The sequence below is a fragment of the Talpa occidentalis genome, unplaced genomic scaffold (genome assembly GCF_014898055.3).
Source record: "Talpa occidentalis isolate TD23 unplaced genomic scaffold, MPIMG_talOcc4v2.1 talOcc4.15, whole genome shotgun sequence".
Taxonomy (NCBI): Eukaryota; Metazoa; Chordata; class Mammalia; order Eulipotyphla; family Talpidae; genus Talpa; species Talpa occidentalis.
In genome coordinates, this window is record NW_023601543.1 from 70,592,545 (window position 1) to 70,604,931 (window position 12,387).

Genomic DNA, 12,387 nt, shown 5'->3' on the forward strand with positions numbered 1-12,387 from the left:
GAGAGTACTTTGGAGAAATTAGTCCATTAATGCTGTACTGGATTAGCTGAGAAGTGAGGGAGAACCTGGGGAAAGATAGAAGACTGTTGCCATAGCAGCAGCATGTGAAAGCGCCTGTGCTTTGCTCTACCACATCAGTGCTCCACACTTCCTCGGAAGGTTGACTTTAGTGGGCTGGATCAATGGGATCTCTAGCCCTTTAGCTTCAGATGGAGTTCAGTCAGTGGAGAGCCATGGTAGGAGATGGACAGGAAAATGGATCCTGAGATCAGAATGCTTATTCCCTTCCTGTCTGCCTACCTTGACCCAAGATCCTGTCAGGTGCGCCTCTTCACACAGCGTGCACACATTCTTGCTCACTCTGGGACCTTGGATGGTGGACAGTACAGTTGGGGCTGGGCTCTCCCTCCGCCCCCTCGTTCCCCTCCCCCTTATCTCTCTGCCCTCTCCTCACCCCTCAGACCCAGTGGTGGTGATGACTCCCTATTATTATCCTGTTATCTCCTCTGATTTCCCTGTGCCTTGCACATACTTTTGTCACCAGCCCGTTTACTAAAGACTCTTCTCAACTTCCCTGATTTGAATGTGCCATCTGTTTGCAGCTAGGACCCTGACTCTTAGTGTCCATGCAACATTCTTCAAAAACCTCATCCCATTTAAATAATAAGGTCCTGAGGAATCATAAAAATATGTAGAAGAAAACATAGGCAAAACACTTCATGACATACAATCCTGAAACATCTTTTTTTTTTTTTTTAAAGATTTATGCATACAAGAGCTGGGGTACAGGCCAGAGGTGTGTGCGGAGGTAGGAGGATTCACCAGAGACATAGCGGGGAACGGAACAGGCAGATTGACTGAAATACACTGCTGAGGGGAGCAGAGGGCGAGACAGGAGAGGTCTGCTGCACCACGTGGTTACCTCCCTGGTCGTGGATTGAACTCATGCTTCAGTGGCTGCTGATAGCTTCATAGGTTGCTTCTTAACCCCTTGAGCCACCAGGGAGGCTCCCATCTCAGAAACATCTTTATAGACTCATCCCCTGAAGCAAAGAAAGTGAAGGAAAAGATCAACAGCTGGGATTACATCAAGCTAAAAAGCTTCTGTACAGCAAGAGACCACAACCAAAACAAAGAGACACCCTACTGATTGGGAGAAAATATTTGCACTCCACACAACTGATAAGGGACTGATTTCAAAGATCTACAAAGAGCTCACAGACTCAACAAAACAAAGCGAACAATCCAGTCAAAAGATGGACAGAAGAGCTAAAGAGACACTTCTCTAAAGAGGAAACGCAAATGGCCAAGAGGTATATGAAAAAATGCTTAACATCCCTTATCATTAGAGAAATGCAAATCAAAACCACAATGAGATAATACTTAGTACCAGTAAGAATGGCACATATTTAAAAAACTGGCAACAACAAATGTTGGCGAGGATGTTGTGAAAAAGGAACACTCCTGCAGTGCTGGTGGGAGTGCAAACTGGTCCAACCACTGTGGAAAGCTGTGTGGAGGTTCCTCAGACTAAAAATGGAGCTACCATATGCCCCGGCAACTCCATTGCTAGGAATCTACCCAAAGAACACAAAAACATTAATTCAAAAGAAAACTTGTACCCCTATGTTTATTGCAGCACTATTTCTAATAGCTAAGATAGGGAAACAGCCTAAATGCCCCAAAACAGATGACTGGATCAAGATGTGGTCTATATACACAATGGAATACAATTCAGCTATCAAAAAAGATAAACTCATGCCATTCACAGCAACATGGACGGAGCTGGAGGGGTTTATGCTCAATGAAATAAGTCAGAAGGAAAGAGGAAAATACCAGATGGTTTCACTTATAGGAGGAATATAGGGGAACCAAATAAGGGATCAGGGGGAAAAGACAAAACTGGCAGGCAACTATAAATCAGAGACATTCAGCAGGAAATAGGGAGGGAGGGAGAGGGATTAAAATGGGCAAGAAGAGCACAAGAGTCTATGGTGATGTTCACAGGTGACTTGGTGGTAGGAGTTTTATGGGAACTACACCTGAGAGGTGAAAGCAAACTGTACAAATATGAGCAATGATGTGAAATAAATATATAGAAATAAGTAGCAAAATAAAACCCTGTCAATAGTATACAGAACTTTAAAAAAAAGCTCTCTACTTAAAAAAACATACAAGTGCAACCTCAAAATAGCCAAAAATCAAGTCATATTATTGGTTATGAGATGGGGAAAGAAAGCAAGACCCAAGGACATGTTGCCACAAGCATAGCCCTTTTTTTAAGATTGATTTATTTATGCATACAAGAACTGGGGTACAGGCCAGAGGTGTAAGGGTTAAGAGAATACACCAGAGACAGAGTGGGGAGCAGAACAGGCAGATCTACTGAAACACACTGCTGAGGGTTGCAGTGGGCAAGGCAGGAGAGGTCTGCACCATGTGGATTACCTCCCTGGCCAGGGATCACACTCATGATACAGTGGCAATAGCTTGATAGTGCTGAGACTTTACCCCTTGCGACCAGGGAGGTCCCTTACAAGCACAGCATTTTAAACAGTAAGACATAAGTAGATGAAAATAAAGATAGGGGGAAAAAGATACACTGAAAAAATATCCTAAATAAAGAAGGGCATTTGATAAAGATGTTGATTCAGAGTGTAGGTATCAGGTATCCCATTTTATGTATCCACGCATCCATCAATAAACATGAGTGGCGAGGAAAAAAAAAAAAAAAAGGTCTCGAGGGCATTGGGCATGTTAGTACCCCGGCAAATGCCAGCATGGGGCTGATCACATATGTGCTCAACAGATAGCAGTTGATTTTAAGGCTGGGATATTACACGCGTTTATTGGGAAATAATGCTCAGAGGCTAAAATTAAGTGCAAGGTAGCAGGAACTGTGCCCAGCTCGTCTGTTGCATTAGAGCCACACTTTGCAGGATGACTGAAGTGATGGTAGCTATTGTTTTGTTTCTTCAGGAATTAGGCCTCCCTTTTGACCTGTCAAATGAAAATAGGTCTCGTCTTAGTTGTTCTGAAGTTAGCTTTTCTGAGCTGATCAGATAATTTAATTCAGACATCTGGAACTGCACCGGTGGTGTTGATGACAGTGAGGCAAAGTTTGATCAGAATAAAAGGAATTTGTTTCCAATCTGCACTAAAACTATGGGAAACGCCTGTGAGGTGTGGTGAGAGTGAAGTTGTTCAGTCACTTGGTGGAAATCATATGAAGGGTAAATTTAGATTTCAGGTACAGTGTCGCAAACTTGGGTTGGATGACGATGCACTCCTTTTTAAGATGTTTATTGACCTAGTTCTTTGGGCAAATATTTATAGACCATACAAAATAGGACAGAAAAAAGTTACAAGGACTAGACAGACCTGCTTGTGATCCTGGGTGTCTGCCTTACTAGCTGTATGATCTGGGCTAGTTCCCTGGACATTTCTAAGCCTCAATTTCCTCATGTGTAATAATGGAACAGCACGACATCATAGGGCTTGGGAGTCTACATTAAGGAACATACGGTACAAGCTACAGACGTGTTTGTTTTCTCTATTTCTTAAATCATCTGACTCCAGTTTGAGTAATAAACCAAAATTAGGATCTGTTACTAAGAACTGTACACATTAAATTCCATGTGATCGTAACTGTTTCATCATCTGCAAAATGAAAAAAAAAAAAATCTCACAGTGCATTGTATCACATGTGTGACTTGAGGTCATGTTTTAGGCACACAGAGGCTCGTACCCCCTCCCCTCCACTGCCCCATCACCTCCTCTAGACGAAGCACTCCAAATGGGAGCGATATTGTCCCCAAGGGCCTGAAACATGGTTCCCAGAAGACCAAAAATATCTTTTTTTAATGTAAAGCACAGATAGATCCCATACATAAACAGTACGTCCATGGTATTACAGTTTCATGGGTGATTAGGCAAAAATGTCTAGAAGATTCCTAGGTGGTAGCAGGGGGATGGGATGGGGAGGAGGTACACAGAGGAAAACATGTTGAGACAACTTTTTTTTTACTGGAATTTACATAATTCTGAGGAGTCAATTGTGAGAGACTAGTTGATTCTGATGCCTGGTAACCCCAGAAGTGCGGTTTCTGTTTTGTCTCCAGTGAATGCTATCTTACTTATTTCTCTAACATGCCCCCACATTTTTGACCCAACTGTGTTACCAAATTCCAAATCCACCAAGTATGAGGGAAGTAGAAAGATGAATGGATGTATTTGGGTCTGAATTCCAGAGAGTGCTCTTTTGGCATGGTTTAAGTAACATTAGCATTCTTTTTAATGTTCTGGGTAGACCCTCCTGTCGATTCAAATATGACTTAACAACAGGGCACATCCAAAAAGGATTGAAATAAGAAATTCCCCTTGATAGCATGGCCTGGATTTGTGATTTTTCAAAACCACCTTGGGCACAATATTGAATCCTGTCACCTCGAGGAAGGAAAGCATTTGAAGGTAGCACTGCCACCCTTTCTTGCTCTCAATAACACACTGCATCTGTGACGCAAGGGGAATTTCAGAGGTGGGTTTTGGAATAAATAAACCTTGTATCCGTTGCTGTTTCAATTCAGTAGACAATATCCCCACAGCGGTGGCGCCTTATGATAATCGCTGGTTTCTACATTCGAGAATCTGAATCACAAAGCTGCACTGGGATCACCCATAGTGGTTAGAGAAACAACTGTATAAGAAAATACCAAAGGACAGCACAGTGTCATATAAAAACTATTTGCCAATAAATCTGTTTTTGATGGCCCACTAAAAAATGGACACATCAGGCATAAAAGATGTGTGTGTCTATTATGTTGGCTTTGTGAAAGATGGCAGGCGCCCACTGGCACACTGAGATAAGAAACAGCTGTTGTTGGTGTCGACATTTAGGCAAGCAATGAGATGATAATTCTGGGATACATTTAGGAGAGTTACCATCTAGTTTATCAACTTCTGAGTAGATGCAAGACCAGAATCATCTGGCAGCCCCGAGCAAATTTGCCCACAATTCCTCAACAGTCTCTAGGGAAGGGAGCGCTGGATCCAAATACCACTCCGGGGGGCAGGGGTTCTAATGCAAGTGCTTCCAGGGTGTGTGTCTGGGGTGGGGAGGGGGTCCGGGGGAAGGATGTTGTCAATTTTCTGTTTTTAATGCTTCAAGGACATTTTTAATATGAAATTTCAGTTTCAAGGGATGACTGCAAAGCAATTGCTTAGATGCATTTATAAACTGAGTCCAAGACTCAAACTATTTATTGGCAAATAGTTTCCTTTCAGTGAAACTGAATCTCATCATTGGTTCTATTTGCTAGTTACACAGAAAGACAAAAAGCTTTTTTTTTTTTTACATTTACAAAAAAAAAAAAAGTTTTAAGTTTTGGAAACAATTTCTCTATACTATGTATGTGCTCAGTGTTAAAAATATAACAATTAAGAATGATTACAAATGCTTAAAATTTCACAGCGATCAGTCTTTGGAATACTCTTTTTAAATCTTTTCAACTATTTAGTTCAAGCATATTCTGATCACTCCTCAGGCATTATATTGATTTTTGTTTCCTTTTAATGCTTGACAATGCAAAACCCGCTATGGGTACTCTGTGGCAGCCTTGCATTCAGCTCAGCCATGCACTGCTGCTTCTCTCCCTCTCCCCCCGCCCCTTCCTCCCTCTCTTGAGAGTTTCTGCTTCAAGATTGTTCCATTCAGGCAGAGAGCCCGTGGCCCAGCCAGGCTACCAGTAGGCCTTTCTGCATACTTCTCTCTGAGAGCTGCTGGGAATAATGTAGAACATCCAAATGTCCACTTGGGTTGCCAGAGTCCATAGCCAGCAGCCTCTGAATCACAAAGAATTTCTGACCCGTTCACATCATAAGGAACTAGAAAGGAATGAGAGACGTCTGGGGACCTCAGCCCGCAGAGGCATTTCTTTTTTTTCTTAAGATTCATTTTTTATTTATACAAGAACTGGGGTACAGGCCAGAGGCATGGGAAGGTGAGAGAATTCACCAGAGACAGAGTGGGAGCAGAACAGGCAGATGACCGAAAATGCTGATGAGGGGAGGAGCAGTGGGCGAGGCAGGAGAGTCTGTTGTGCCATGTGGTAATATCCCTGGCCGGCTGGGAATCGAACCCACACTGCAGAGGCTGCGGACAGCTTCACAGAGCTGTGCTCGACCCCCTGCACCACGGAGGAGGCCCCTGAGCCCTTCTTTAACTCTGCTTGGCGTTCAGAGGCTTGGCCATACAGTCAGTGAGGTCGACACCCAAATGCTCTCTGGAGTTTTTCCTTCTATGTTGGAAGGATGTGAGGACAGGTGTGCCCTGAGCAGCCAGGAGCGGTGATTGCTGATTCTCTATTGTGTTTCCTGCTAGTAGGAACTTGGGTGTTTGGTTCCCATGACATCACACTCTGATCGGCCAGGCCAGGGAGTCCAGCTTAGGTTCTCAAATCAGGTCTTTGTGAATTAATCTGGGCAAGAAAAGGAAAACCAACAAGTTGAGCAGAGAATGAGAAGGGAGGAGGGAATACAAAAAGGACAAGGAGATTGAAGCAAGGGACTACTTCAAAACAGCAGATAAATGTCCTTTCCCTCATACTAAAAATCTGTCTGCCAAAATGAAAAGGCATAATTAGCAGCTAAGTACAAATCTATGTTCTGTATTTTATAAATGACATATCACCAAGGTACAAAGCAGTATGTCTGGTTGAAGGTTGGATGATTAGATTCCTCTATTACTTTATATAAAACAAAGAGTCTGTAGTTTCATTACCCTTAAATTGTCTGGCAGTGGGTGAAGTTAACTTTCATTAAAAGCTATTCTTTCATATTATACTGTGTAGTCAAGGATATATTAGCTTTGATGTTTTCTTCTCGATACACTGTGGAGTGAATTTACTGTGAGACTAATTTAAAAGGGAGCTTTTCATAGGAGGAAATAATGGTCAGCTTCCACTGTGCTTCAAATTATAAGCTAATGGAAATTTAGGGGGGAAATGAACATATACGTAACATTGCTACATGTTAATAAAAATGCTTCTTTTATTTACATTCCTGATGATAGTCTATGTCTCTTAAAACTCAAATGTCTTAAGACACTATTCAAGAGGAACATTTTATTGTTGGCGAAATGTTATATTGCCTCCTAACACGATTATTTTTGTCTTGAACAAAAAGCCTTTGTATTAAACAGTATATATTAGGTATTGTTAGAGGTTTAGCTTTGGGAGGAACTACAACTTAAGTGTTTAAAACACAGTTTAGGGCCTCCCTGGTGGCGCAAGTGGTTAAGCACCGCACTATGAAGTAGTCCACAGCCTCTGCAGCACGAGTTCGATCCCCAGCCAGGGAGCAACCCACATGGTGAGGCAGACCTCTCTTGTCTCACCTGCTGCTCCCCTCAGCAGTGTATTTCGTCAGTCTGCCTGTTCTGTTCCCCACTCTGTCTCTGGTGAATCCTCTCAGCCCCCTGCATCTCTGGCCTGTACCCCAGCTCTTGTATGCATAAATAAATAAATCTTTTAAAAAATATAAAAAAACACAGTTTAAAGATCATTGATTACAGTCATATATGATAAAGTCATTATAAAATGAATTCTCAGTATATGAAATTGAATCTCACCTGTAGGATTCATCACTGAACACAAAAGTTTTATTACACTCTGGAATTGACTACCAGTCTCTCATTTTTGTTTATCATTTCCAATAAGATGATGCTGGTTAGCTGACATTTTGAGGCGACAATTAAAAATATAATCAGTAAATAAAATTGGATTCTGTTAAGCTGAGAGATGAGAGATGTAAATGGAGTAAGTTAGCTTCTATTATCTAGAATGTAAATATATCACAGGATGTTTCAGCTACTAAACTAATACAACCCAGTCAATCAAGTAGTAAAAGGTACTGAGAAGCACCAAGAGGAGATGGTGTAAGAAAAACACCCAAAGGAGACACGTAAAGGGAAAGCCATCAGTCTACTCACTCGCTTTCTTATCTCTTCTATAGGTCTGGCAGTGGAGAGTTTTTTTTTTTTTCCCTTTGCATTTATCTTTGTGCCTGAATGAGTTCAATTTCACTTAGATTAGGACAGAAACTTCAGAACAGCAGGTTAATCCGTCCTGTCTTCATGGGTAACTGAGCAAACAGACCAATATCAGTGTAAAATTGTAATTCTGGAGATTAATGTTGTCTTTACTGTTCACAGTGAACTTGACCTCCACGCCTTTTTTTTTTCTTTCAGCTTCTGTCCAGGGTCCCTGGGAGAGAGCCATCTCACCAAACAAAGTGCCCTACTATATCAAGTAAGTTGGCAGCATCACATTCTTAAGGCACAATCTATTGTGTCCGATCTGTATATTCACAAATGAATTTTTGAAAACACAATGGTAGCCTGGCTTATAAAACTTAGTTCTTTCTTCCCTGAGGAATCTGGATCGTCAACTCATGGTAAAATTACCCCTGAAAATGTGCTGATGCAATAGGAAACCGCCTTTAGGAAAAATCCATTTCATGCAATGTGTATGTTGTATTTTGTGATGGGAGGTGGTGTGCATTTTTCACAATCAAGCAAAAAGCCATGGGTTATTTTACGGAGCGTGGGAGTGAGTATTTCAAGAAGAATTTTCATCTATTGAGAGGTTTCCCACACATTTCTCCTTCAGACAAAGATGGAAGATTTCTGCAGCTATATGTGTGCAGGCTGTTTTAGGGGAATGAATACTTCATGTGCCCAAAAGGCAGTCAACAGCAGTCCCAGATTTGGGGAGCTGAGACTCAGGACACAGCATTCAGCATCTTTGCTATAACAACCACAGAATGATGCTGTTTTCTGGGGTCATTCATGTCAGCCAAAGGAACGCAGGTGCTTCGAAGCACCTTCTGCAGGATGCTGCATGAAATACAAATTATAATACATTGTGTCAACATGGATGAGAGAGGAGAGAGGATATTGAATTATTATGATGCCTTAACAGTCTCTCATGGGTTGAGAATGGAATCAAACTTAAATTTCACTTAGGATTGGTTGTATCACCAGCAATTAAAACTAGTCAGATTCATGAAATAGTCTTCAATACCAATGAAAGACTGAACTTGCTTCTACCATGAGTCTGACTAAAAATATTAAATGTTTGTCCATTTTGAGTACCTGCCATTTTTTATTGAGTCTGTTTTTATTCTTTCTCTGTCCATCAATTCTTCATAATTAAGTTCTAAAGCCATAAGAGCAGTCCTAGATTTTCATTACTGTAATTCTCAAGAAATTTGATTTCATGCCTCAATTTTGTTAACTCAGAAGAATGGGGTTTGAGGGGACTCCTTTGGCTCTTCAAAGAGAGACACACCCTTTAGGAAAGGTTTGTCTTATGAAACCTTTCCTCATCAAGCTGTCTCTTTAAATGTTCTCCTTTAATATGCTTTGATCCTGCTATTTAATTTTCTTATTTTTAATTAGGTTATTTTGGTTGTATGCAAATATTGCTCCAAATGGCATGTTTTAAATAGGTCTTTAAATCACGGATTTCATTAAATAATATATTGATTTAAGTGTGCACCATATTGCTTTACCTCCATTGTATATTTTATGGAAACATTTTGTTCAAATTCTTCAGTTATCTTCTACATCACTAGCTTCATCATCACGAATTTTCATTTTTGACTAAGATGTTTGAGTCCTGCTACTTCTTCAGGCCATGTATAGAGATCTCACTTTATCCTGTTCTTGTGTGAACTGAAATATTCTCCCTCTGTGGATAGGGTTTTAAGGCCATCTAAGAATCCAGTACATCTTTAAACTATTATTCTCCAAGAAATTACCTGTTCGGAGCTTACTCCATGTCTCACTGGGATTCCTAGAGTATCCACCTAGTCCTACAGTCCTTTAAATATTTATCTGCTTTCCAATGGTGCACCAACTACAGAAGATCCCAGGACATTGCTGTGGGAAAGTAAAAAAATTAGTTCAAAAGATATAAAGGAAACCAGTCCCAGAATTCAGTAATTATCCCTGTGAATTAGTCTCTTGCAGCTCCTCAGTGGAATTCGAGAATAGCTTCCTGTATTCATCCTCCTACTTGGAATCCTCCTTTAGCAACTATGAAGACCATGGTAGTGGTATTGGTAATGGCACATATCTGAGGATAAGAAAACATGAGTTCTAATCCTAGCTCTCTCATTCATTGATTGTGCGGCCTTGGGAAAGTCATTTTTCTCATACAAACCTTAGTTTCTTGTTTATAAAGTAAGGAGAAGAGTTGGACTAAATGATATCTACGTTCTTTCATAGCTCCAAGAATCAATATCACTCATTCCATGGTCTTGTCCACATTTAAAAACCTAAGGTCTCAGCTTGTCTTCAAGTTTCTGTATTTTAATTATACATATCATATGTTTGAATTATTTTTATTAACAATATCAATTCTTAGTTTAATGAAAGTATAGAAATTCTATTTTTCATTAGCTTTCAGTAGCTGTTTCAGTAGCTTCAGATGGCCTTCTCAACCCACTCCGATTTCTCTAGCTACTTATTTAAAGAACTCAAATCTTGATGTATAATTTAGAACTATTATTCTTCCTGCTTTAGAAGTAAGAGACATAGAACAATAGGAAAGTTTAGTAGAAAGGTGAGTATGGAGTCCTTAAATGTCTCTGAAGTGACCAGATACTTGGAATGAGGAACCATATAATTTCTCAGCAATATCTGAGAAACTTTATGGAGAACAATTCTCTCTGCAACTATAAAATTATAAATTAAGGATTATAAAATTTCTCAACTACATCTCTAAAATGCTAAGCTGTATTACAGGGAGAACATATCTTTATAAAATTTACGTAGTCAGTAATGCAATTATTAATATCATTTGTGATTTATTGCACATTACTGTCATCTACAATAATCTACATTAAATTCGATGGACTTTCAGTGGACTTTGTGAGCTCGCAAATGCCATTCTTAATTTGAGATTCCTCTTTGGTCCAAAAATAACAATACTTATGTTTTCTGATGACATTACTTCCACGAGTCCTCATTTTTCCCTTTTCTTCATTTGTTTATCTTGCCTTCCACCCAAGAGTTTTTACCACACATTTTCAGCTGCAAACCCAGGTGTCTTCTCTGGCTGTTCTTTAAAGTACTTTATAATATTTCCGTTTCAGTGCTGGGATGCACTGATCATCTAATAACAAAAGCACAGATCCCCGTTGGTTGTTGAGTTGTGTGCTTATCCTTGAGGCTGAAAGTCATTAACAGCATCTTCTGCTCTAGAGTGCAAATCAGACAGTGCTTAGCCCACATCCTGACACCAGCCTTTCATAGGAGGCAAAGAACCTTGATTTTGATACCGCCAACTACATGTTTGTCTAGTTTATTAGTCCGTGGCATACATCATTGTTACACTTTTCATATTTCCTATCCCTTGGGGGGCTCTTATTCCTGTCAGCACCTCTTTCATGTTATTTGATTACAGCTTTCATTGCCACTGAAAAAAATAATCACCAACAATGTTACAATGTTCAACCTGTTACAACTGCCTTTTCCACTGCTGCCATTTTGTAATTTTTTTGGCCTACTGTCAAACTCATGAAAATTTCAATATAATAGCCTTTAACCAGCTGCTGCATTCTGTTAGGATTTCTTTCACCTTTTTATGTTACATACTCCCATATGGGTAAACCAAATGGAGCCAAGATCTGGGACTCTTCCCGCTTTCTTAATGAGTTAGGAAATTATTCTTCTGCATTCTGCACTGTCAAAAGAACTTAGGAATCCCAAACTTACTTGCAGTGTGCTCCTGCATAGGTGACATAATAAGAACATAAGAAATAGCACACTGGGTCAGAGCAACAGGGCAACCAGCCCAGAACTCTGTCCCAGATGTAGGCACCAATGACTGCTTTGGCAGTTAACCTGGTAATTTTCATTTAAAAAGTAAGGATGCTCGACCGTTTCTTAAGAATACATTATAAATCAAACTGGCATGAGTTTATCCAATGTTGTCTTAAACATTTCCCATCCTGCACTTCAACCTTGTCTTCTGAGTAATGCTTTCTATAAATTTACTGATTTCTGTATAACTAAATAAAGGTATGTTTCAGTGTCTTTTTCAATCTCCATATTTTAACCTCAAGGGATGGCCCCAATTAAGTGTTATGGTATTCACTGAATGCAATTATATTTACTCAGAGGCAACTTTAATCTTGCTTCCCCTCACTAACCCCTTTGCATTTTCATCTTCCCAGTCTGAGAAAATCTAATCCTTTTTAGTTTTTGAGTCTGCCCTTGAAGGAAACAGAAGCATTCCCCTTGATCATCTTATTTGCTTTTCTCTGAATTTTTTCCAGCTCTTATATATTCCTTGGGATGTCATGACTAAAACTGCCCAAATA

At 40.1% G+C, this 12,387-nt stretch overlaps 1 protein-coding gene across 1 annotated transcript in view; it reads left to right on the top strand.

The window, feature by feature from the left end:
• The window catches only part of DMD (dystrophin), a 1,988,221-nt gene that overhangs the window by 1,789,101 nt on the left and 186,733 nt on the right, over positions 1-12,387 (top strand). The window contains 1 exon segment of the mRNA XM_054695791.1: positions 8,246-8,306. Coding sequence (XP_054551766.1) covers positions 8,246-8,306 — 61 coding nt within the window.